Source organism: Rattus norvegicus, chromosome 2 (assembly GCF_036323735.1).
Source record: "Rattus norvegicus strain BN/NHsdMcwi chromosome 2, GRCr8, whole genome shotgun sequence".
Classification (NCBI taxonomy): domain Eukaryota; kingdom Metazoa; phylum Chordata; class Mammalia; order Rodentia; family Muridae; genus Rattus; species Rattus norvegicus.
This window is the reverse complement of record NC_086020.1, coordinates 125,573,584-125,599,154: the sequence shown is the minus strand read 5'-3', so window position 1 is coordinate 125,599,154 and position 25,571 is coordinate 125,573,584. Positions and strand designations below refer to the sequence as shown.

The window sequence follows — 25,571 nt, the reverse complement described above, 5'->3', positions numbered from 1 at the left end:
TTAAAAACAATTCTCTAACAATTAGTTATTGCTCACAATGCAAACATTCGAATGGACACACACCTTAAGCAAGGCCACATTGTCGTCTGAACCTTCAGATTCTCTTTGCTTCCGTACAGTGTCTGGGGTAGTGTGTGGGCTCAGACCAACATTTTCTTCCCCTTCACCAGGTTCACGTCCTCCACCAATCCGTGAGGGGCTGGGCTTCCGTGCCTTGAATGAATAGTCACTGAAAAAGGTTCTTCTGCATGTTGGAGAGGCTGCTGTTTTGGAAGGCCCCTGCAGCCTACCGAGGATAGGCGAAGTGGTCAAACTATCTGCCTTTTCGCGTGGTGCAGCAAGGAACCAGTCAGCACAGGACAAGCAGGGCCCCGGGGTTGCAGCTAGCTGTTCCTCTATGCGGGACTCCACTCCTTCCAGCTGGTGAAGGGTTGCTCTGGCCTGATCGACATAGATGCAATCTGGACCAGGGTTCCCAGTAGCTTTAGATGCACAGCCTCCAGCTTCTAACAGCACACACAACATGTAATGTCGCTGTAGAGGAAGATTGGTACATGTTCAATTGGAGATATTTAATATAGTCTGTATGTATATGCTTGTAAATACTAAAGACATATATAGGCATTTGCAAGTACTCAGTGAATTCTGAAAAATCTCTTCTTTCTCTTTTCACCATCATTCAAAGCTCCCTGAGCCACAATGGAAACAATCCTGCTTAGCTTGTTTTGGTCAAGCAACAGTGCACCATCAATCATTTCTCTTAGTCCAGAGACATCCCTAATACTACTTTCAAATAGCCTCCATTCTCACCACCCTCATTCAGACAGGGTTTACGTACAGCCCAGGCTGCCTCAAACTCACACTCACAATCCTCTTGCCTCAGCCTTCCAAGTGCTGGCATCACAGGGATCACTAACATGCCAGACTTGGCTCTGTATCATTTTATGAAAGGATAAAACCACTGTTTTAGGAAGGGAATGAAACATCGTCAAACTCTGCTAAAATCCTACACTGGAGTTCACTAATAATTCTTCATGACTATTAAACAGATACAGAAGGAAGAGAATAGAGAAGCATTTAACATTGTCTTGAATGTAAGCAAGTAACATATTCATACTGTAAGCAAGCCTGTTTGTGCTCTTTAAGCAAGTAGGTTTAGAAAACATAAAATGAATTCAAGAAAGAATACGTAACTCACCAACCCGACGATTAGTAAGAAATATCTCCCTTCTGGTTCCTGGAAGGCCTCAGGGTCTGAGTCTGTAGCGGGCTGGAGGTGGTGTTGTGGGAACACTTCTCTCCATATTATCAGCTGGCCAATCCTTTGCTGTGCTGCTAAAGGCAGCAGGCAGTACTGGCGACAGTACGCAGCGATCTCAACAACATCGTCCTTAGGCAGATGGCTGCACACCATATAACCCTGGGATTCAGTCACGAAGAGCCAAAGTCAGCTAGCAGCGTGCAGCAACGATCCCATATCTCGAAGACATGCATAAACTAATGCTTAAACCAGTGCAGTTTTAAAGGAACTAAGCAAGATTTGTCAGAAGTCCATGCTATTGATCTGAGCCAAGCTGCCGATCAAACTTGACAACTGAAGGGACTTAGAAGACACATTACTGCCCAAAACAAGATCACCTCAAGTAGCACTGATTATCTTGAATGTTTGGTTAAACTAGGGCTAGAAAGAGAAGCAGGGTCAAGGTCAGCACAGACATTCTTTTCTGTGTGCCTCCTGAATCATCTGACTCTGTTAAACATGTTACATATTGTTCTTAAAGATATTTTAAAGTGAAATACTTAACTGTCTTGATTCCTTTAATGGAAGTAGTAACTCAATGCTACATACACAAGATGCAATGTATTTCACTTCTGAAGAAGACAATAAAAAGAGCAGGAACACTATTGCAAAAGGAAGTTAACAAGATATTGCTGGAGACAGCTTAGTGTAAGCACTCGCCACCAAACCCAATGACACGAGTTTGATCCCAGGAGCCCCACACAGTAGAAGGAGAGAACAACTTGTCATGTTGTTGTTGGCCTTACGTATGCTCTGTGGCTCCCATGTAAACACACACTAAATAAATGTAATTTTTAAAATTCTGAAGAAAGGAACATACTGTTGTTCTGTCTTATATATCTTCTTCTTTTAGTACCTTTTCATGTTTGCACACTCGGAAATGCCTTAGCACACAGTAAAACAGGAATATTTACTGTATTTATAAATCTCTAAGGTCTTATTTCCAGATCACAGTATTGTCTGCAAGGTGGTAACATGTCTTCCATGCGTGTAAAAGTTGGAATCTACTTTAGGTCTATGTATATAGCAGTTGGATATTGAAAATATTTTAGGTTTCAACTTACCTTGTAAAACAGAGAAGACCCCAAAATTGTATACAGCCGTCTCATGTCATAGTAGTCCTCGGACTGGAAGTGGGGGGGGGATTCACAGTTGGTTTATAATTATTACTTATTTATTAATTTATGCAGATGATAAAAATATTCTAGTTGAGTTGCAATAGTTGATGTAAAGATTAGATTCATTAGAAACGACTTGTTATGGTACCTATGACATCAGTGCTAGAGGACCGAGGTGAGAGGCCCATGTGTGCTTACTTGTCCCACAGCTTTATCTATGGTTGAACACACAGCATTTGCTACTCTCTGAGGGACTTTGAAAATAATTCTGTTGTGACAGGAAACTCCTACTACGGTCCACACTATCCGATATTACCATGCACTACTTTTGAAAGCACAAAATAGCAAACTCTGTTTGTGGGAGAGTGAGTGGTATTCAAAAAATTCTGAACACACATACTATTTGAGTAATCTCTCTTCCAGGGATCTACAAGATGACAGAGTGAATTAAGACATTTTTGTAAAGGTCGAAAGTGAATTCTTTGGACTACAGAGAAGTTATAGCTAATGCCACATTCAGTGATGGAGGGATGATCAGCTAAGTTTGATGTCGTGTTAGAGAACAGCACAGGTCTTAGGATAGTGCAGGCATACAAGTTACAGGGTAGGGAAAAAGCAAGTTCCAGAACAAAGTAGCTCAGGTTTTTGCTGAATGGTGTGCACCTTCCCACAGCTACATGCAAAACATATGACCATACATGTGGGGCTTTGTGTAGGAATGAAGAATATAGAAAAGTCTAGAAACATCCATTCCAAACACTAAGAAGAAAGTATAGGAGAAACATTTGTGTTTTTTCTTCTTGTAACAGGCATCTTTTAATTCTATACTGAACAGAGAGGAAATGAAAAGATCAGAAGGAACCTAAGCATCTGAAACCGCTGCATCCGTAACGTCACTGCTACTCAGCAATGAGGACTGAGCAGTGCCAGCCATAGTGGCACGTGTCTGTAAGCACAGAGCTCAGGAGGCTGAGGCGGAGCGCTGCAGTTGGGAGATAGAGAACAGCGTCATCAGTTCCCCTGTGCCTGTCACTGCCTGAGTCTGAGTAGTGAGTGGGGGCTCATATTGTTTCCGCACATCCTGCTCTTTCCCTCTCTCATACTAAATTATTTCTAAGGAATCCCAGACACACTTGTTCTGTAAGTAACTTCGGAGTGTACCCTAAGGGGCCAGGGAGATGCTCCGTGGTTAGGAGAGCTTACTGCTCTTGTAGAGGACCCAGGTTCAGTTCTCAACACACAGAATTGGAGCACAACCACCTGCAAGCCCAGTTCCAGGGGATCCTATATCCTCTTCTAGCCTTTATGGGATCAAACATGTACACAGTACACAGAAATAGATGCAGATACACACGTACACATAAAATAAAATAATTAAAAAATAATGTGCTTGGCTGGGCAATGGTATTGCACACCTTTAATCCCAGCACTTGGGAGGCAGACAGCTATCTCAAAGGTTGAGGCTAGCCTAGTCTACAGAACTAAGCTCCAGGACAGCAGGGCTACACAGAAAAACAGAAAACCTGTCTTGAAAAACTAAAATAGAAGAAATCTTAAAAAAAATATATAGCCATTAACGCCATTATTTAAAGATTTATTCTTGTCTTATATACAGCCATTAACACTACATTTTCTTAATCACCTCACAGATGTCTACTTATATATTTATTACTTAGAGACAGGGCTCACTGTGTAATCCAGGAAAGTCTTTAACTTGAAATTCAACTCTCTCTGCCTCCTCAGTGCTGGGATTAAAGTGTGCGCCACCATGCCCTGCCTTATGGTTATTTTTTTGAACAAATGATGAAGAAGCCCAAGGAAGACTTCACACTGAAACTGGATCACATGGTTAAGTCTCTTTCAGGATCTTTCTCTTTTTGCCTCTGCCTCCCTCCATCTTTCTGTGATTTATTTGTTATAGAGAGAAACGATCCCATGTTTCCCAGTCTGGATTTGACTGATTATAACTTCCCTTCCACAAATGGTCTTGATCTGCCCTTTACTAATGGTGTTAGACGAGCTAATGCTTCACCCAAGTATGTCATGGGTGGTTTGTGTGCTTCCTCACTGTGAACAGTGTTTGTTGTCAACTTAGGAATCTAAATCATCTGGGAAGTAAGCTTCTAGGCATATTTGGGGGGATTTTCTGGAATATCTTAATTGACATAGGGAGACCCATCTTAACAGTGGGCAGGACTACTCCCTACGCAGCGTTTCTGGACCATAGAGACAGCGGGCTGATCCCTGCATGCATACATGCTCTACTTGGCCATCTGGCTCCTGCTGCTGGGCCTCCCCTCCATGACAGGCTGCAACCTGATCCATGAGTCAGAATAAACCCCAGAGTATTTTATTACAGCAACAGATAAAGAAGCAAAGACAAGTACAGGCAATGTGCCGCCTGCCATCTTTCTGTTATCTCTGTGTAGTCACCTTGAAGCCCCTTTCGGTGGGTACTGTTGTTTACAAACAGTGGCTTGAGTGTTAATGATATCTACTACTTAGATATTAAGATACTGACAACTTATCTGCTGGCCTTTTCATCCGGGGACCAAGGAAGTAGAAATTTAAAAAGTCGAAAGCCACACTTTGAAGTCTAAGTTAAGTTCACACCTACAATGTTCATTCTCAAGTCATCAAACCATCTTCATCTCTGTCCTCAAGAAGCCCCAGCACTTGTTAGGCAGTCACTGCACAGCCAGCATCTGTGGCTAAATACAAAGCCTGGGGCCAAGTAGACATTTGCCATTGTCAAACCAGAGGCTGAACTCTGTAAGTTCACTTGTCAAACACTCAGAATGACTGATTACAAACTGCAGTTCAACATTGTGCCTCGGTGGAAATCCCCTACCTCTTACCAGTTCTTGGAAGTCGGCGGCCTCAAGGTCACTCAGTGCTGTGTCCAGTTCTACCTATGTGAACACAAGGAGGAACACTGAACTGTCTGAAGGGGTAAACAGCTGTCCTTTGCTGTCACAATACTTAAGGGGTATCTCAATAGGGAATATGCTGTTTTTAAGCTTTGCAAACACAAAACAGTAACTTATTTAACATATGTGTTTTCTGTTAAAAGTTGCTGCAAAGTGTAAAAAATCTAATGGTCAACACAAAACAATTTATGAGATTAAAAAACTTTAATTTTTTTTAACTTGTTAAACTTCTCAAAGCAAAATCACTATTAATGTGGCTAACCTATTTTAGGTCGCTTTTCCGCTTCCTGTGTAATTTCAATTCTTGGAAAATACCAACATTCTTCCCTGTCTCTCTCCTGGAAACAATGTTGTGAATAACAGCGTTGCCAATCGTTATTCAGATTAAAGCATCAAGGCAGGAGTTCTCCTGGGATCTGGCAGAGCTGAACTTCCCCACAGAGTTATTAGACAAAAATCTTTTACATAGCATTTGGCTTTTGTTTCTATGGAAATTGCTGGAACTTTCCCTTAAATCATCCACAACTTAAACACAGAGCAAAATTAACCTGTAGTGCATAAATGTGTGTACATACAAAAATAGTTACTTAAACATGTAGCACACACACGATGCATAAATAAGGAGTCCCGTTTTCCCCCGCCCCTCTTTCCTCACAGGCTGAGGCATTCTCTGCGGGCTTGTCTCACACTGCGTTGTACTGAGCACTAAAGCTCCTGAACCATTAGTCATGCCTTTCAACACTGTCACACAGTGTGACTTACTACTCATTTGTGACCCATGTCTTCCTGCATCGAGCAAATTCTTTGTGTTCTCTTGTTTGGTGAGAACCCTGCACCTTGAGAAAAATGTCGGACAAAGAGACCAAATACTTGTGATTTTTGAATTTCACTCTACTTGGTCTCTGGGCTGATATGGGACTAATAAACTGTTTACATTAAAATAGGTAAAAAACTGTCCCTCTAACCATGACAGTGTGTCCCAGGAAAGTAAGACTGAAAAGTTCTCAAACATCTGGGAAAGGAAACCAAAGGGAGGCCCCATCAAATACTACACACAAAACAAACTGTTCCCAAGTTAAAACCAAAACTTCCACTGATCATTCGCCAAGCTGCCTCACAATTACTTTTCAAACCTGAGTTTTTCGTGGGATTAAATTCCTTACTATTTTCATTACAAGATAGGTTGTCAATAAAAGCTACTCATCTAAGACAGTGAAAAATCTCAAAGAAAAGAAGATAAGATTCTTTGAACCTTTTAGTAAAACAGAAAATCTTTAGGGCTTCTGGCTCCTGGTCACACAAGCACAAACCCTGTCATAGGTACTCAGCCCAAACACATCCAAGGCTCAACAGAAGAAACAGTCAACTCTTTCTTCTGTGTCTGGAAGGACAAGAACACAGCAAACTGCTGTTCCCAAGGCCCGACAGACAGACGGAAAGACAGACAGACACTCACAACTGCAGAAGCCACTGTCACAGTCAGGGCCAGCACAGAAAAATGTGCATTGTAGTCAGCAAGCTGCCAGAGGCTCCACGCTGGTAATTCCCATAGTTGGGTTCCCCAAGCTTTTGTGAGTTTTCTCACCAGGAGTCTAACCAGGTTGCCATAGTGAATGGCCTCCTGACTCTAGGAAACACTAGGAAAGAAAGGGAACCATGGAGCTGTACTCTCCAGCACTGGGCTTCCTTTAACAAAGTCTGTCCTATGGAGAAACTAGTTAACTATAGAACAACCCATGGGATGTGCCAGACCTGGGGTGGTGAGCACAGTCAGCAAGAGCCTTCCTCAGTGCAGAAGAGGACTGTGTAACCTCCTACCTGGGTGGAGGGAAATGCCCAACTCCAGCTCACGCTAGTTAGCCGGCCTGTCCCAGCAGAGGGGAGAAGAAGCCTGACAAATGACGCTAAGGTCCACAGTCCAACAATCTGCAGCCCCACTGGACTGAGTGCTTCCCCTCTTAACACTTGATCACTTCATTAGCAGGGCCTACATCTGGTGGTCCTTTCACATATACAGCATGTCTAACTACCAAGAAAAAAGGGTCACAAGGCCCCAAAGAGCAAGCCCACAAATTTAGGATAGAAAGTATCAGCTAAGATGTGGCTAAACTAGATATGGGTACATTAGAATTAACAGCCAGAAAATTTAAAATAAAATGAATGAGACACTGTGCAAGAAAAGAAGACAAGATAAGCTGAGATGAAGTTCCTAAGAAAGAACCAAACATGAGACAGGGGCATGAGTCTGGGGTGACTCTTAGCCAGGTCAGCTCTCACTGGTACCTTCTGATTAGAAAGAGATCTGGAGGGCTGGTACCTCTCCTGGGTTAAAAGCTTCACACTGGTTGTGAGATAGACTTTAGAGACAGGGTCCTTCTATCTTAAAGGCAACATTACCTAGGTACTTCCTTATGTCAAAAAGTGTGTTTCCTCATGAAAGCACTGGTGAGGCCGAGGGTTGAGCGTTAGTCTGCTACTATGTATTGCAATGCTAAATTCCTTAGGAAGTCTGGGCCTAGAGTCACTTCTCACATTTACAAGCTTAAAACGATTGGTTAAATAAAATTGGTTACACCAAATTACTGGAGAGATTCCAGACTGGTTAAGGATGGAGAGGGAGTCCCGAGCAAAGGCAGGGCAGGCCCCTCTGGTTGCTGCCCTCATGGAGAGCTGAAACCCGGCTCTGAGAAGCGACTCCAGGCTCAAGACCAGAGGTAAGACCAACTTTTCTGCTCCAAGTGACCTGCCTGGTGAACTCAGGACTCACAAAGGCAAAATTCCTCCAGGACAGTACACTTCCGGTTTCTAGCTGGGGCCCTAACCTAGCTGATCCCAGCCCACAGCTCTGTGCTCCCAAATCCCACTGGAGAGAGAGCTTACCCCCCAGACAGGTGGGCACTCCTGAGACTGCAGGGCAGGAGAGATCGCCAGTACTGCCCACCCCTGCCCACATCCCTAGCCCAAGAGGAAAGAGTATAGTGACTCTGGGAACAAGAAGATAGGGGGACTTAACGCTGTGGTCAAGACACTGCCCGGATCTGAAGGGACACGGTCAAACAGCTCCCTGCACCCAAATCCGGTGGGAGGGAGAGCTAGACCTTCAGAGGGGCAGACACGCCTGGGAAGCCAAAGAAGACTACTCTCTGCCCACATTTCTGACTCTAGAGGAAAACGCCTACCGCCATCTGGGGCCCCTGTGCACAGGGTCCCAAGCGAAGTTAGGGCAGGCCCTTCTGGTTGCTACCCTCACAGAGAGCTGAAACCTGGCTCTGAGAAGTGACTACAGGCCTGAGACCAGAGGTAAGACCAACTTTTCTGCTCCAAGTGACCTGCCTGGTGGAATCAGGACACACACCCACAGGAACACCTGAAGACCAGTAGACAGGAACGACTACATGCCTGAAAGCAGAACACTCTGTTCCCATAACTGGTGGAAAGAGAACAGGTCTACAGCACTCCTGACACACAGGCCTATAGGACAGTCCGACCACTGTCAGAAATAGCAGAACAAGGTAACACCAGAGACAACGTGATGGCAAGAGGCAAGCATAGGAATCCAAGCAACAGAAACTGAGACTACATGGCATCATCGGAGCCCAATTCTCCCACCAAAGCAAACACTGAATATCTGAACACACCAGAAAAGCAAGCTCTTGATTTAAAATCACATTTGATCATGATGATGGAGGACTTCAAGAAAGACATAAAGAACTCCCTTAGAGAAATGCAGGGAAACACAAATAAACAAGCAGAAGCCTATAGAGAGGAAATGCAAAAATCCCTGAAAGAATTACAGGAAAACACAATCAAACAGGTGAAGGAATTAAAAATGGAAATAGAAGCAATAAAGAAAGCACAAAGGGAGACAACCCTGGATATAGAAAACCAAAGAAAGAGACAAGGAGCCATAGATACAAACATCACCAATAGAATGCAAGAGTTAGAAGAGAGAATCTCAGTAGCAGAAGATTTCATAGAAATCATGAACACAACTGTCAAAGATAATGTAAAATGGAAAAAGCTACTGGCCCAAAACATACAGGAAATCCAGGACACAATGAGAAGATCAAACCTAAGGATAATAGGTATAGAAGAGAGTGAAGACTCCCAACTCAAAGGACCAGTAAACATCTTCAACAAAATCATAGAAGAAAACTTCCCTAATGTAAAGAAAGAGAGGCCCATAAACATACAAGAAGCCTACAGAACTACAAATAGATTGGACCAGAAAAGAAGCTCCTCCTGTCACATAATAGTCAAAACACCAAATGCACAAAACAAAGAAAGAATAGTAAAAGGAGTAAGGGAAAAAGGTGAACTAACATATAAAGGCAGACCTATCAGAATTACTCCAGACTTTTCGCCAGAAACTATGAAAGCCAGAAGATCCTGGACTGATGTCATACAGACCTTAAGAGAACACAAATGCCAGCCCAGGTTACTGTATCTTGCAAAACTCTCAATTAACATAGATGGAGAAACCAAGATATTCCATGACAAAACCAAATTTACACAATATCTTTCTACAAATCCAGCACTACAAAGGATAATAAATGGTAAAGCCCAAAATAAGGAGGCAAGTTATACCCTAGAAGAAGCAAGAAACTAATCATCTTGGCAACAAAACAAAGAGAAGAAAAGCACACAAACATAGCCTCACATCCAAATATGAATGTAACAGGAAGCAATAATCACTATTCCTTAATATCTCTCAACATCAATGGACTCAACTCCCCAATAAAAAGACATAAATTAACAAACTGGATACGCAACGAGGACCCTGCATTCTGCTACCTACAGGAAACACATCTCAGAGACAAAGACAGACACTACCTCAGAGTGAAAGGCTGGAAAACAACTTTCCAAGCAAATGGTCGGAAGAAGCAAGCTGGAGTAGCCATTCTAATATCAGATAAAATCAATTTTCAACCAAAAGTCATCAAAAAGGATAAGGAAGGACACTTCATATTCGTCAAAGGAAAAATCCACCAAGGTGAACTCTCAATCGTAAATATCTATGCTCCAAATATAAGGGCACCTACAAACATGAAAGAAACCTTACTAAAGCTCAAAGCACATATTGCACCTCACACAACACCCCACTCTCATCAATGGACAGATCATGGAAACAGAAATTAAACATAGACATAGACAGACTAAGAGAAGTCATGAACCAAATGGATTTAACAGATATTTTTAGAACATTCTATCCCAAAACAAAAGGATATACCTTCCTCTCACCACCTCATGGTACTTTCTCCAAAACTGACCATATAATCAGTAATAACAGGTCTTAACAGATTCAGAAAGATAGAAATAATCCCATGCATCGTATCAGACCACCACGGGCTAAAGAATGCCCACATATACATGGAAGTTGATTAATGCTCTACTTAATGATAACCTGGTCAAGGAAGAAATAAAGAAAGAAATTAAGGACTTCTTAGAATTTAATGAAAATGAAGGTACAACATACCCAAACTTATGGGACACAATGAAAGCTATGCTAAGAGGAAAACTCATAGCTCTGAGTGCCTGCAGAAAGAAACAGGAGAGAGCATATATCAGCAACTTGACAGCACACCGAAAAGCTCTAGAACAAAAAGAAGCAAATACACCCAGGAGGAGTAGAAGGCAGGAAATAATCAAACTCAGAGCTGAAATCAACCAAGTAGAAACAAAAAGGACCATACAAAGAATCAACAGAACCAAAAGTTGGTTCTTTGAGAAAAATCAACAAGATAGATAAACCCTTAGGCAGACTAACCAGAGGACAGAGAGTGTGTCCAAGTTAACAAAATCAGAAATGAAAAGGGAGACATAACAACAGAGTCAGAGGAAATTAAAAAAATCATCAGATCCTAGTACAAAAGCCTATATTCAACAAAAATTGAAAATCTGGAGGAAATGTACAATTTCCTAGACAGATACCAGGTACTGAAGTTAAATCAGGAACAGATAAACCATTTACACAACCCCATAACTCCTAAAGAAATAGAAGCAGTCATTAAAGGTCTCCCAACCAAACCAGCCCAGGTCAAGACGGGTTCAGTGCAGAATTCTATCAGACCTTCATAGAAGAACTCATACCAATACTATCCAAACTATTCCATGAAATTGAAAGAGATGGAGTCCTACCGAATTCCTTCCCAAAATGAAGCCACAATTACTCTTATACCTAAACCATACAAAGACCCAACAAAGAAAGAGAACTTAAGACCAATTTCCCTTATGAATATCAACAAAAAGATAATCAATAAAATTCTTGCAAACTAGGGGTTGGCGATTTAGCTCAGTGGTAGAGCACTTGCCTAGTAAGCACAAGGCCCTGGGTTCCCAAGCTCTGAAAAAAAAGAGAAAAAAAAATTCTTGCAAACTGAATCCAAGAGCACATCAAAACATTCATCCATCATGATCAAGTGGGCTTATTCCAGGGATGCAGGGATGGTTTAATATATGGAAAACCATCAACATGATCCACTACATAAACAAACTGAAAGATTAAAAACCACATGATCATTTCATTAGATGCTGAGAAAGCATTTGACAAAATTCAACACCCCTTCATGATAAAAGTCCTGGAAAGAATAGGAATTCAAGGCCCATACCTAAACAGAGTAAAAGCCATATACAGCAAACCAGAAGCTAATATTAAACTAAACAGAGAGAAACTTGAAGCAATCCCACTAAAATCAGGGACTAGACAAGGCTGCCCACTCTCTCCCTACTTATTCAATATAGTTCTCAAAGTCCTAGCCAGAGCAATCAGACAACAAAAGAAGATCAAAGGGATACAGATTGGAAAGGAAGAAATCAAAATATCAGTATTTGCAGGTGATATGATTGTATACTTAAGTGATCCCAAAAGTTCCCCCATCAAACTACTAAACCTGCTAAACACCTTCACCAAAGTGGCTGTGTATAAAATTAACTCAAATAAATCAGTAGCCTTCCTCTACACAAAAGAAAAACAAGCCGAGAAAGAAATTAGGGAAATGATACCCTTCATAATAGTCCCAAATAATATAAAATACCTCGGTGTGACTTTAACCAAGTGAAAGATCTGTTTGATAAAAACTTCAAGCCTCTGAAGAAAGAAATTGAAGATCTCAGAAGATGGAAAGATCTCCCATGCTCATAGATTGGCAGGATTAACATAGTAAAAATGGCTATTTTACCAAAAGTGATCTACAGATTCAATGCAATCCCCATCAAAATACCAATCCAATTCTTCAGAGAGTTAGACAGAACAATTTGCAAATTCATCTGGAAGAACAAAAAACCCAGGATAGCTAAAACTATCCTCAACAATAAAAAGACTTCAGGGGTCATAGGGAAATGAAAATCAAAACAACCCTGAGCTTCCACCTCAAACCAGTCAGAAAGGCTAAGGTCAAAAACTCCGGAGACAGCAGATACTGGCGAGGAAGTAGAAAAAGAGGAACACTCCTCGATTGTTGGTGGGATTGCAGACTGATACAATCATTCTGGAAATCAGTCTGGAGGTTCCTCAGAAAATTGGACATTGAACTACCTGAGGACCCAGCTATACCTCTCTTGGGCATATACCCAAAAGATGCCCCAACATATTAAAAAAGACACATGCTCCACTATGTTCATAGCAGCCTTATTTATAATAGCCAGAAGCTGGAAAGAACCCAGATGCCCTTCAACAGAGGAATGGATACAGAAAATGTGGCACATCTACACAATGGAATATTACTCAGCTACCAAAAACAGTGACTTCATGAAATTCATAGGCAAATGGATGGAACTAGAAAATATCATCCTGAGTGAGGTAACCCAATCACAGAAAAACACACATGGTATGCACTCATTGATAAGTGGCTATTAGCCCAAATGCTTGAATTACCCTAGATGCACAGAACACATGAAACTCAAGAAGGATGACCAAAATGTGAATGCTTCACTCCTTCTTTAAAAGGGGAACAAGAATACCCTTGGGAGGGAATAGGAAGGCAAAGTTTAGAACAGAGGCAGAAGGAACACCCATTCAGAGCCTGCCCCACATGTGGCCCATACATATACAGCCACCCAATTAGATAAGGTGGATGAAGCAAAGAAGTGCAGGCTGACAGGAGCCGGATGTAGATCTCTCCTGAGAGACACAGCCAGAATACAGCAAATACAGAGGCGAATGCCAGCAGCAAACCACTGAACTGAGAACGGGACCCTCGTTGAAGGAATCAGAGAAAGAACTGGAAGAGTTTGAAGGGGCTTGAGACCCCATATGAACAACAATGCCAATCAACCAGAGCTTCCAGGGACTAAGCCACTATCCAAAGACTATACATGGACTGACCCTGAGCTCCAACTGCATAGGTAGCAATGAATATCCTAGTAAGAGCACCAGTGGAAGGGGAAGCCCTTGGTCCTGTCAAGACTGAACCCCCAGTGAACGTGATTGTTGGGAGGGAGGATGGTAATGGGGAGAGGATGAGGAGGGGAACCACCACATAGAAGGGGAGGGGGAGGGGCTAGGGGGATGTTGGCCTGGAAACCGGGAAAGGGAATAACACTCGAAATGTAAATAAGAAACACCCAAGTTAATAAAGATGGAGGGAAAAAAAAGTAAGGATGGAGAGGGAGAGAAGGGGAGTTGGAGAGAGAGGGGGAAAGAGAGAGAGACAGAGAAACAGAGAGGAAGAGAGAGAGAGAGAGAGTGAGAGAGAGAGACAGAGACAGAGACAGATGAGAAGAGAGAGACTGGGAGGAGAAGGAAGAAGAATGGAGGGAGAGGAGGAAGCTACCATGAGGGGAGATGGACCATGAGCAGGTGGCTGGGAGAAACAGCAAGTGTCTAGGGCACACCACAGGCAGGTAGCCAGGTCAGCAGTTAGAAAAGTAATTGTCAAAGCCAAATAAAATGACCATAGTCTGAATCTCATATATTTGTAAGCTGGTTGGGGTTAAGCTTAAAGTGGTTGTACTACAGCTAATTGATGTGTGGTACTTTTATGTTTGATATGGTTTAAGAAAACGAGGTTGGGGATATAACTCAGTGACAGAATGTTTGGCCAGCATGCATGGGCTCCTACGATCAAGTTCTCGGACAAGAAAAAGAAAAGAAGATGGTCATTTTAGTCAGAGACTGTCAACTCACAGAACCAAGGACAAAATCAAAGAGCAGCATATGAAATGTCCTGTATATATGGGCTGACACCCCAACTTCAACTAAGAGCCATGTACTGGAGCCTGCACAGCTGTGACGACAGTCACAGTGAGCCCTTCCCCCTTTTACAGTTGAGTGCTTTCCCATCTCGACATATGACTTAAATGATTAGTAGTAAATTGTCAGTCACTTGGGTATTCATGAAGAACTTCATGAAGAACAGAGTCTTGGGTATTTTTCTAGGAAAACAGTCTGAGTTTAATCATGGGCCGAGAGGTGGCCATACAATGCCACCTCATTTAATGTTGAGAAAATGCTATAAGTAACGGAATTTAATGGTGGGTCACACTAAGGTTTCTGAAGTGATCTTGTCAGTTTTGCAAAGTCATGCGTGGTGGACAGTCACCGAAACATCACAAAGGCCTGTGTTGGCCAGCTGCATATGGAACCAAGCAAGACCTAAACAGGTCTGTACACAGCAGGGACCTGGAGATGTGGCTCAGTTGGTAGAACATGATCTGGAATGCAAGAGGCTGAGGGTTCACCCTCAGAATCAAAAACAAAACAAAGAATGCTTTGCTGTCAGTGGACCTTGTATTCTTAAGACTGATGTTAAACCAGCGAACGCGATCAGCAAAGGATTCGGTTAGTCAGTCTTTTACTAGCGTCAAGGAAAGTAACACTCTACAGCTTTAATTTGGACAGAAACAAAAGCTGACCTTGGGCTATAAAATCAGAGCCACAGAACTGCCAAGGAAGACATTCATCTTAGATTTCTGACAAGAATTCTGAGTTTGGAAAGCTTAAATATAAAATATGACGAGAGAACCAATTTCTACTTTTAAGGCTCATTTGTTGAAGGTTGTATCACTGGACCTCCTACTTCAGCAGTTTCTTCAGTTGTCACCTATAATCCTGAAACACACACACACACACACACACACACACACACACACACACACAGATGTACACGTGCATGTGCACATACATGCACATATCCTATAGAGAAAGGGAGAAGAGGGCCAGCTCAGTCCTGGAACCTAGACAGAGGCAGAGGGAGGGAACCAAGCACACTAACCTATCCTATGACCCACACATACCATGGTGGCAGGCATGCCCCAAGTATAAATTTAAAAAATTGTTTTACAAAGGAAACGAGAATAAGAATAAGGTGGATGGCTCGGATTCTTATTTGGGACCCCTTGATTACCTTAAGTTCCTGTGGAAGTAGGAGCCAACGGACTCCAGGGAGGTTGTCCAAAAGCACAGCACTGGCTGCATCGTACTGCTGGGCACTGGGGCTGGCGCTGAGATGTAATTTCCCGGGCCGAAGAGCTCGTTCGAAGAACAAGCTGAAGAAATGGTCCAGACGAGGTGTGTTCTCAACCTGGCAAAAGGCACTGGGGAAGCAGGAGCTGGAAGTGAGCCCAGGCTGTGGAGGGGACCAGGACCTGCACTAGCTCAGGGGACTGGCCCTGCCCCAGCACTGACACTCCCTCCTCCAGTTCCTGAAGTTACAGCTACTGCTGTGGGGTGACTGAAGGAGGACACCAGGGAAGAACTGCTGGGCCAACACAGGGCCATGTGCACAAGAAAAGGGCCAAAATACACACTTCCTTTCTTTCTATCTTTCAACCATTTACAACTCCCAATGTCTTTCAGGTCATGGAGGATAAGATAAGAGAGATTCTGAACTCTGCAGTACAATAGATTTGGCTTTGAATCGTTCTTACTAGGCAACTCTCATATGGCCAATCAGCAGGCCTCTCTCTGAATTTTGGTTTCCAAGTTAAAACTGGGGTTAATGTGACCCAACTCACCTTCAAATCACCTAGCGTCACTACACACAGCTTCTTATGGGGCTTATTATGAGTATACGGGAAGTACAAAACACAGAGCTAAGTTATTTTTCTCCTCAATAGTGGCACAAGCATTGGAGGGAGGAAGGGAAGGCAAAAAGAAAGGATACAGAGAGACAGAGGGGACTGGAGGAATTAAATAGCTGATTTAGACAAGCAAGAGCAGCCCAGCAATAATCACAACTTTTCCTTGGACCAGCTCAGGAGATGACACAACGGCTGTTTTGTATCATACCGAAGTAACACTCGCTGACTCATCCTGCAAATATCTAAGTGCCTACTTTGTTCCAGTCACCGTTCTCTTTGCTGGGAGTACAACAACAGAATCAGACAAAAGACAATGAATGCCTGCTGCGCACACATGCTGAAGGACTAAGGCAAGGAGATGACGGATGGTGGGACAGATGGACAGTCAGGTGTTTTATTCATGTCTTTATTTTAAAGAGAGGATCTGCATGAACTTGTGAGGTCACAGGTCCCTTCAGCTTCCCAAAGAGCTGCAACTATAAGCATGCAACTTTGTACCTGGTCAGCATGCTATTTTAGAGAAAATGATTATGAAACACTCTGAAAATAGGCCATTTAAGTTGATATTCCTGTCTGAAGAAGACCAAGCAGGAGGGAAGAGGGCAGAGTCTATGGTGGGGCAAATGTTGCCAATGTATAAATAAGCAGGGACTGGCGTGGTTTGAGATCTGATCAGACAGGTAGGTAGATGGGACTCAGGTAGTAATGCTGGTCATTCTAACTGCTTTACAGAAATTAATTAATGGAGCAGGAATAAAAACAGAGACCCAGAAACAGCTACTATAGTACCATGGAGCTGCTGTTAGGCAGGAAAATGGTACATACAGAGAGGAATGGGTGGAGTGGACAGGCACTGTAGACAGAGAAAGGAAATATAGCTTTAATTTGATCATAACACTAATAGGAAATAGCTCATAACTTTAAATGATCATTAAGTCTTGGGACCTTTGAAAAACCTTTTTGAAATCTTTTTACAGAAAAAAAGCTTAATTAAGAATTGTTACAAAATGTCTATTAGTAACTGCTTGTATCCATGTGCTTCTTAAAGAACACAGACATTTTCCCATTCGTTTTCTTGGTTTGCCCTTCAAATTCCTGTTTGAACAAGGAAAAATTAATTAAATTTGCTGCTATAAAGAGAAATGTTCATATCAATAGGAGGTGAAGTGCAGAGAAACTAGGCCCATCTGCCCTTAACCTACTCTGTGGACCACATAACTTCAGCATTTGTTGACATGCATGAAATCCACCACAGAAAGTTTATCTTTGATAATTTCTCAATTTGTGCAAACAGCTCAACTAGGGCACAATACAGCAGAGTTTCCAGTCTAACAGAACTCTAAAAAAGCAATTAACACCACAATCTCATTCCACATAGATTAAGTCACATTAGGAAAGGGAGAAGGTACTGTGTTTGGATGACCAGCCTTTTGCACCTCATTTATTGAAAGTTCCTCATAAGTAATCAAGTCTGGGAGGGACGTAGCTCCCCACAGGTTCTCCAGCAGAAAATGTGATTAAAAAATGATCTCTCCAGATTAATATAATCACAGAAGTTCATCTCTGATGCCTTGAGCACAGTCCTACTAAACTTTCCCCATAGACAATCAGAGAGAGATATCACCATGTTTTTAAAAAAATGCATCAACTATCTTTCAGTCTCTATACTGGTGTACTCTGGTGTTCGAGCAGAGGCATCACGTTTGCCTGCAGAGGCACCGGAATCTGCAGAAATCCTACTGGAGAAAAATATTTTCCAGGCATAATCCTGTACATTCAAATGATTAACAGTTACCTCAATTTTTTCCCCTTCAAATCAAGAAATATGTATCACATTATAAGACTAAAAACCAAGAGCACCTACAACAGGCCACAGCTCCAAGAATGAGCGATGGGTAAGCGCCTGACCCTATAGGACATCTGCATGATCCTCCCCAGGGCTCAGGCGACATCTCAGGAGAAGGTGAGACTCAGAGGGTGTGGAAGGAGGCGTGACACACAAAGATGTCCTCTGGAACTCACTCGGCTACAGTTATCTACACAAGACCTGTACAAGACGGTATGGTAGGCATTTTGCCATGGATGGAGGGCCCTAGCAAAGTTCCAGATAATGCTCAAACACCTGTAAGTAACCTCAATCAACTCAGTGGGTCACACAAAAGACATGTAAGTAGGAGGGGGCTTGTGGGAGGAAAGAGGGTTTCAGTAGTAGTAGGAGGAGGTGAGAGGGTCATGAAGAGTGAGGATGACTACAAACTTACAAGAAAAGAGAAGCAGAAGGTCATCATGAAACGGAAGGCATACTCGTGTTTACAGAGAATACGTGAAGGAACACACAGCACTGTACCATTCCGTACTGTGCATCTGACTCCTACTAACTGTGCTCTGTTCGTTTATCTTGGCTTTTGAGACAAGGTCTATAACTCAGACTGGCCTGAAAACCACTTAAATAGCCTAGGTCAGCCTTGAACTTACAGTAATCCTCATGCCTCAGACTCACAAATGCTGAGTTTACAGATGTGAGCCACTATGCCTAACTAAATGCACATTTTGGATTAAATTTTTTGAATAAAGAAGCATTTTGGGGCAGTATGATAGCAAGAAAACCAAAATATTTTACTTAAAACCTCACTCTTGTCTATATGCTACACAGACATGTGCTATCTATCTGCCTCTAAACAAGAGAACCAGTATGTGCCAGTTACTATACATCACAATAAGGCCTTGTAATCACTAGATCCTGTACTAATTAGTAGTTTATATGAGTTTCCACATTGTACATTACGGGATACAATGTGGAAGGAGAAATAGCATCACGGCTCACTAAAATCTGGTGTGGCGGTTCACGCCCACAGTCCTAGCACCTGAAGGCTGAGGGAGCTCAATTATGAGCTCTCACCATCCCAGGCTACAGAGCAAGGTCTAGGTCCGTGTGAGCTACACAGCAAGATCCTGCCTTGAAAATTAATTCATGGTTGAATTAAATAAAAATTTAAAGAGAAAGAAAACATGAGGGGACTGTCGCAAGGCAAGGAGTAAACAAACCAAACAGCCTGCTTCTCAGGCAAGGGCACTGCCAGACCCAGAGGATGACACAGAAGACACTGGATGTGAGACAGATTTCAGAGAAACACTCACCTGTCTAAAGAACCATACATGAACTTTAGGGTTTGGGCGACGTCCTCTGTCATGTTCCTTAGCTGGGGGAGAGGAACTCTTAAACATAAAAAAATAAAAGAGGAGTTTGTGACATGATCTGATGACACCGACCTCCATTTGGTCAGCTGCGGGCAGAGTGTAAAGGGAGCTTACCCCATAACGAGGTCACCCAGACGTAGGAAGTCACTTTGGCATTGCAGAGTCACTGTTTTACCAAAGATGTACAACATCAGGGGGAGAAATACCCTGTGCTGAGCCTTGACCCCCATATTCTCCAGTGAATAAAATATGGGCTCACTAAGTCCAAAGCCCATTCCTGTGAAGTCTGAGTGGAAGAAAACACCCCGCCCAGTTACCACTGTGGTGTCTACACTGACAGCCCGAAGACAGGGCAATAGCACTTCCCCAGTGCAGCGCCTTGGGATCATGGACCCTTCACAGGGAGTTTGCTTTTTGACAAAAGCGCCATGATGGTAATGAGGCAGGCCTTGTTACTGTTATTTTACTTTTGTTGTTGTTGTTGCCATAGTTTCAGAAATGTTTAAAGGGAAACAAAAAGATCCCAACTCACTCTTCAGCAGGCAGGCCAATTAACAGCAACTTGTCAGACTCTTTCAAGTAAGCAACATGAATTTGTTTCCCATTTACATGGAGGGATGAGCTAAAAAAAAACAAAACATAAATTCAACATGCAGTTAGAATATCTTTAACTGTTACAAAACTTTAAAAATATCCTTAAAAGGTTACACATGGTATAATTTAAGAACTGAATTGCTTAATAAGCAAATTTCTTGCCACATACCTAACTGACACACAGAAAAGGCAGGGGTTTTGTAACAACAAAAGCACATTTGGAATTATCTCCAAACCTCCAAGACACACAAAAGTAGAATCATTACATGCTAACAATCCTGGCTCTCAGGAGGTTACTGCTGTGGCGGAAGGACTGCTATGGGTTTGAAGCCAGTTTGAGTGACACAGTGAGTCCCAGGCCAACAGGGCCACATAATGAGACCCTGTCTAAAACTCGGGGATGTGTGAAATGTTTTCTTGACATGAAGTATCTACACACAGTTTAGGATATTTTTAAAAGACTCTGTGTCCTAGCTCATTAATTCCACAGCCCCTCTGGGATTGCCCATGTATGGGCACAGTCACTAAGGAGATCACAAAGACAAAACAGCGATTGCACCTGGAGGATGACAGCCCAGTGTGAGACACGGGTTAGAAGCAAGTGATGGAATTCGGGCCATGCGCACATAGGAGCTCAAGGGGACTCCTGGACAGAGCAGGGGCACACCACGTGATGGCTGCCGAGAGAGTGCTTCTGTCACAAGCTGTTGCTATGTATATTTCATGCAATGTCTTCATGATTATACTTCACACAGCTGCAAACAATTAAATAACTTCTCAAAAGAAATACAATAACCAACTATGGGAATATAGGGAATGCAAGTGTGTGCTACTTTAAATATGAACTATGAAAAAGATTTTTCCAAACAGAATATTGTTTTTAATGTTAAAGCATAAGGTACATATACCTTTAGGCAAACATTAACCTCTTTTATATCATACTAATCTTAATACAATTCTTAAAAAAGAATGTGCAACAAGAACTGGAAGACAACATTTCACATTTATTGTTTCCTCAAAAAGGCTTTCCTAGCTGTCATCATTGCTTGCACAGGTTACCTCATGTCTTATCACTACTGACAAGAAGTGAAGTAGCATCCATCTTACACAGCAGAGAAAGACAAAGAACAAATCTACACGAAAAACCTTAAATGTTGTTAGAAACATTACTCAGAGCTGGAGAGATGGCTTGCTAGTCAGGGGCACTCGCTGCTCTTCCAGAGGACAAGTGCTGTTCCCAGCCTTCATGTCAGGTAAGCACGGGTGCCTGTAACTCCAGCTTCAAGGAATCTGATACCTCTGGCTTCTGTGGGCAGCTATTCTCATATTTGCAGAGGCACATACCCATACACACACACACACACACACACACACACACACACACACACACACACACACACACAATTTAAAAAGTATCTTTAAGAAATAAATGAGCACTTATATTTTATGACTGCATTCATTTCAAATGTCTACTGTAGCAACCCCTACCAGGTATGGTTAGCAAGTCAGCGGGTACCTGGGGCTTGAGCTGTGATATCCAGGATGACAAGGGGCACAGGGTTTCTTTTGAAGGTGATAAAAATGTTCTGACATTGACCATGGCCAATATCTCTGAATATACTTGAAACAGACTTACTTGTTTTTATTTTGTGTGTTTGACTGTTTTACCTCCATGTTTGTCTGTATAGCCATGTGCTCACCTGGTGCCACCAGAGGCCATAAGAGGGCACCGGATCCCCTGGAACTAGAGTTACAGATAATTTGAGATACTGTGTGGATGCTAGGAACCAAGTCCAGATCCTCTGCAAAAGCACCAATGTTCCTAATCTCTGAGCCATCTCTCCAGCTCCTACATCTATACTTTAAGCCTGGGTAAACTGTATGATTTATGAAGTATAGCTGAACAGAGCTATTAAAAATTAAAAAGAGAGGCTGGGGCCTAGCTCAGTGGTTCTCAGCCTGTGACTGGCTGGGACCTAGCTCAGTGGTTCTCAGTGTGGGACTGGCTGGGACCTAGCTCAGTGGTTCTCAGCCTGTGACTGGCTGGGGCCTAACTCAGTGGTTCTCAGTGTGGGACTGGCTGGGGCCTAGCTCAGTGGTTCTCAGTATGTGACTGGCTGGGACCTAGCTCAGTGGTTCTCAGTATGGGACTGGCTGGGACCTAGCTCAGTGGTACTCAGTGTGGGACTGGCTGGGGCCTAGCTCAGTGGTACTCAGTGTGGGACTGGCTGGGGCCTAACTCAGTGGTTCTCAGTGTGGGACTGGCTGGGACCTAGCTCAGTGGTTCTCAGCCTGTGACTGGCTGGGACCTAGCTCAGTGGTACTCAGTGTGGGACTGGCTGGGGCTTAGCTCAGTGGTTCTCAGCCTGTGACTGGCTGGGGCCTAGCTCAGTGGTTCTCAGTATGGGACTGGCTGGGGCCTAGCTCAGTGGTTCTCAGTGTGGGACTGGCTGGGGCCTAGCTTAGTGGTACTCAGTGTGAGACTAGCTGGGACCTAGCTCAGTGGTACTCAGTGTGGGAATGGCTGGGACCTAGCTCTGTGGTACTCAGTGTGGGACTGGCTGGGACCTAGCTCAGTGGTTCTCAGTGTGGGACTGGCTGGGGCCTAGCTTAGTGGTACTCAGTGTGAGACTGGCTGGGACCTAGCTCAGTGGTACTCAGTATGGGACTGGCTGGGGCCTAGCTCAGAGGTTCTTAGTGTGGGACTGGCTGGGGCTTAGCTCAGTGGTTCTCAGTGTGGGACTGGCTGGGGCCTAGCTCAGTGGTATTCAGTGTGGAACTGGCTGGGACCTAGCTCAGTGGTTCTCAGCCTATGACTGGTAGATGTGTACCTTTTTGATCCCTCCAGTGAATGAAGGAAAGAATAAACAGAAGAATAAACAGAGGTTTGACAAGCTGCTTCAATAGATATAAATTTATATATGAAATGAAGTGTCAAGAACCGCTGTCCGCAAATCTATAGAATCAGTCTGCCCATGTATTAAAATCTATACAATCAGTCTGCCCATGTATTAAAATCTATGGGATCAGTCTGCCCATGTATTAACAGTCAGAGATTTGTGCCTCACTTTTACTTAGGAAAACAAGTAAATTCTCCCCATTATTTTACAAATCCCACATTGTCTAAAATGTTTACGTGTAATTTTTACCAGGAGATGGGAAAAATAAAGATAAAAATCTGAAAAAATCCAACTTCATATTTTATCAGTAATATGGAAGCTCTTAAAGCTTGAAGTAAGCTTTTTATGACGAATTTTAGATTACTTGAAATACTAAAGTATAAAAATTATAATAATTTATTTTATAAAAAGCTAAAATAGAAAGCTCTGGGCTCTTCATCCCTTGCCTTAACAATAACATCCAAGCCAGGCTTGACAATCTATGAGGAGTTCTTTACTGGCTAAGAAGTTCTCCTGTCCTCTCCCTCCCTTCCCCCATCTTCCCTCCCCTCCCCTCCCCTCCCCTCCCCTCTCCTCTCGCTCCCCTAGTGTAGGACTGGACCCAAGGCCACTTGCTGTGTGCTGACTACAGTTCCACCTCTGCAGGACCATCTGACTTGTGACTTTTGTCTTTCCGTCACTAAATAAAATTCACATAACCCTGAATTCTGAATTCTAAAGCACTGTCTGTATTTCTCTATTATTATTGTAAAGTCAGAGTATTTTCTAATGGTGTAAAAATTTAGCTTTGTGACTTGACAATCACAATAAAAATGCAAGGAAGCCAAGATGCATAAAAATGACATGTTTAAAAGATAAAACTTTCTTATAAAGTGATTATGTGCACGCGGATGTGTGCGCATGCCTGCATGTGTGTGTGAGTGTGTGTGTGTGTGAGTGAGTGTGTGTGTGAGTGTGTGTGTGAGTGTGTGAGTGTGTGTGTGAGTGTGTGAGTGTGTGTGTGAGTGTGTGTGAGTTTGTGAGTGTGTGAGTGTGTGTGTGAGTGTGTGTGTGAGTGTGTGAGTGTGTGTGTGAGTGTGTGAGTGTGTGTGTGAGTGTGTGTGAGTTTGTGAGTGTGTGAGTGTGTGTGTGAGTGTGTGAGTGTGTGTGAGTTTGTGAGTGTGTGTGAGTGTGTGTGAGTGTGTGAGTGTGTGTGTGAGTGTGTGTGAGTGTGTGTGAGTGTGTGTGTGAGTGTGTGTGTGAGTGTGTGTGTGTGTGTATCATAGTTTGAGTGTGAAGTTGGAGGACAATTTATAGAAGGCTGTTTTCTCATTTCACCATCTGGTTCCAGGGATAGTAAGCACCTTTCCTCTTAAACCATCTTTCCAACTCAGAGACAACATTTTCATTAAGAATTGTAACTACAGGTAAATAGCTAACTCTGTCAATTAAATGATGCTAGAAAATCCTAGACCTGTAGCTGAATTAAAAACACACACTTGAGATAAAATCAATGTTTGGCCAAAACCAATGCACAGCTATCCTCCCCACAACAGGGAATGGTTCCTATCAGAGATAACTAAAGGTGAGAACGTGAATACAGAGTTAAGCATCATTACCTTGTGACTTGTGTCCCAGTTACACTTTCCAGCATGTCACAGAGTGTGAGAAAAATCCCCCTCACACTCTTGAGTTTCTGAGATGCTTCAGACACAGGGTAATGGTAAAGCATTTCCTGCGGTTGGAGAAAGGAAACAGAGGATCAGGCTCCTAGATGCTCCAACCAACATTCGTCCCAAAGTTCAGATTTTGTATTAAGAACAAAACAGGATCCTTTCAGCTTCAGCCTTAGCCAGTTTCGCTCAGTCCCAGGACAGAGCTATGCCTGGTATGTTAACACTTCAGCAAGCATTTCCAACACCACGCTTGAAAGTCATTTAGAGACTACAAAGACAAAATCTACACAATTAACTGAAATTACTGATTTCAAATAGTGCTTTCAGCTTTAATCCCCACATGAAACCCACAGGAGCCTTTAATTTCTTTTATAGTGAACCTTAAAAGATACTTCTGGTAATGTTATTAGTATGCACTTAATTTACAAAGTGGGAATACCAAACTGAAGAAGTGCAAACGGGAAGGAAAGAGGATTATAAAAACTGACTTGAGTCTGAGAGGGCTTAACTAGCACAAATTAATCCCATATGGCAAGTCATGTTCTATTTTAAATTACAGAAAATGCTAATTTACAGGATAATTTACAAAATGCTAAATGTTTTTCTATTTTTAGTGAGAACCTATTTCCAGGAGCTTTTACTGGAATAAAATAATGACTCCCCACGTAGGCGCTCCACTGTGCTGATGCTCCAAAGGCAGAGATGGGCAGCGTGAGCCTCTCTCCCTGCTGAGACTGAGGCAATATCTAATTTCTCAAAGGGCAACTTAAAAATCAGACAAAATTAAAACTTCTAAGTAGAAACCCTGAAGAATTCAGAGTAACTTCTAGTTGCTCAAATCACTACAATTGTTACAA

General features: G+C 42.7%; 1 protein-coding gene across 5 annotated transcripts in view; it reads right to left on the bottom strand.

The window, feature by feature from the left end:
- Intu (inturned planar cell polarity protein) overlaps positions 1-25,571 on the bottom strand; it is an 84,331-nt gene that overhangs the window by 14,141 nt on the left and 44,619 nt on the right. For 3 of the 5 annotated variants that reach the window (XM_039103628.2, XM_039103627.2, XM_063281131.1), the window contains exons 5-13: positions 24,658-24,773; positions 21,796-21,903; positions 20,098-20,187; positions 19,506-19,583; positions 15,692-15,881; positions 5,277-5,330; positions 2,365-2,427; positions 1,199-1,420; positions 64-534 (exon numbers count right to left, since the gene is read on the bottom strand). In XM_039103628.2, the coding sequence (XP_038959556.1) occupies positions 64-534; positions 1,199-1,420; positions 2,365-2,427; positions 5,277-5,330; positions 15,692-15,881; positions 19,506-19,583; positions 20,098-20,187; positions 21,796-21,903; positions 24,658-24,773 (1,392 nt within the window). The remainder of the gene's footprint in view (positions 1-63; positions 535-1,198; positions 1,421-2,364; positions 2,428-5,276; positions 5,331-15,691; positions 15,882-19,505; positions 19,584-20,097; positions 20,188-21,795; positions 21,904-24,657; positions 24,774-25,571) is intronic. The other 2 variants (XM_063281132.1, NM_001421108.1) reach the window with 1 other exon arrangement.